The 1617-nt window shown below is 40.1% G+C and overlaps 1 protein-coding gene across 1 annotated transcript in view; it reads right to left on the bottom strand.

Annotated features, from left to right (window-relative positions):
* The window catches only part of spire2 (spire-type actin nucleation factor 2), a gene marked incomplete in the record, with an annotated part of 45785 nt that overhangs the window by 16884 nt on the left and 27284 nt on the right, over nt 1-1617 (bottom strand). The window contains 1 exon segment of the mRNA XM_024282594.2: nt 270-492. Coding sequence (XP_024138362.1) covers nt 270-492 — 223 coding nt within the window.

Genomic DNA, 1617 nt, shown 5'->3' with positions numbered 1-1617 from the left:
CCTCATCATCCCCATCATCTTCATCATCCTCATCATCATCTCCATCATCCTCATCTCCATCATCCCCATCATCCCCATCATCTTCATCATCCTTATCATCCCCATCATCTTCATCATCCCCATCATCCTCATCATCTTCATCATCCCCATCATCCCCATCATCCTCATCATCTTCATCAGCCACACTGACACATTACTGACATTCATAGAGACTCATCAGACTGCGACGGCGTCAGCCTCCGTTTCTGGTGTTTCTGGTGTAATCTGACCTCTGTGGCGAGGAGGAGGTCCGGCGCCGGTCAGTGTCCGGGATCGAGGCCTCATGTCTCTCAGTCGGACCGGCTCTCCCAGGTGGGAGGAGTGGGATGGCGTCTGGGGGCCGTCTCCACGCAGGAAAGCCAGATCCTGCTCGGAGAAGGAGCGGTCTCTCTTCAGGGGGGCGGGGGAACTCTCGGCCCTCCTCAGCTCCCGGCTGTCGGGGGAATCCTCCTCCTGCACCGGTTCAGAGGAGGAAGGAAGAATAAAACTCCGGTCTGGAGGCGGTTTCAGGTGTTCATACTTTACATGAGCTCATTGCTTTGAAACCAAAGTGGAACGAAAGACGAGGTTCTGCTTCTGTTAACTGCTTTTACTTTTTCAAATATGTGTTGTAGCGTACAAGGGGGGTGAATATGAAGTATTCAATCCCAAAGTTGGCTGAAAAATATAAATTTGATTAAACTGAAATTTAATAACATTATCCTCGGGGCACCACCTTCATAATGAAGGAAAATATTACTCAATAGTGATCAGCCGCTACTTCTAATCAATAAAGTAATAATTAATCAGTCTCTCAATTTTAGCGTGAGTGTCTTTACCCTTGAAGGGACTTTACCACAAAGAAGAAAATAATGATATCAAACAACGACGTCCTTTTTAATATTTATTGAATAACATGAGGTTAAACAAGCAGAAATAATGGACGTAAAAGAATGGAAAGCAATCAACATGTGTGGAACACAGAATATAACTGTTAGTTGTTTGAACTTTCTTTGCTCCAAGTTTTCCTCACAATCAAAATCTGTTTAGTCTCATAACTAAAAGATAAAAAAAATTTAGAATGAATCAAAATGTGTTTGTTTCAAACTCTTCAGAAAAGAAAAGCTTCATTTAAGACTAAAAAACCTTACATTTCCCTGTAACTTCTGGTTCACTTTTGAAAATGTTATTTTAAAGTTGAATAAAGTTAGACTAACTTATTGTTATCATACTGGAAACACATAAAACATTTTTACATTCTAGGAATAAGTTCTAGTTTTAGATTTTATGAAGATCTTTAAGATGGACCGACTTGTACTAAGATTCTCATTTTGTCCTACAATTAGTCGTTTCTATTTATTACACCAGATTTCTCTCTTTCTTTCTAAGAACTACCAAAAATAAGCCTGTTATTAGACTGTTAAACATTCAGTTCACAGTATTTCAGTCTAACAGTTAAATGTTGAGATTATTTCTGTTTGAAAGATGTGAGGAACTCAAGGGTTCTACATTTGGATTTAACTATAGAGTTCTTGTTTGTTAAAAATGACCATCCATCCATCATCCATCCATCCATCCTCCACCATCCATCCATCCATC

This window comes from Oryzias melastigma, linkage group LG6 (genome assembly GCF_002922805.2).
Source record: "Oryzias melastigma strain HK-1 linkage group LG6, ASM292280v2, whole genome shotgun sequence".
NCBI classification, from domain to species: domain Eukaryota; kingdom Metazoa; phylum Chordata; class Actinopteri; order Beloniformes; family Adrianichthyidae; genus Oryzias; species Oryzias melastigma.
Note: the sequence above shows the minus strand (reverse complement) of the source record. Positions and strands in the feature narration are given on the sequence as shown.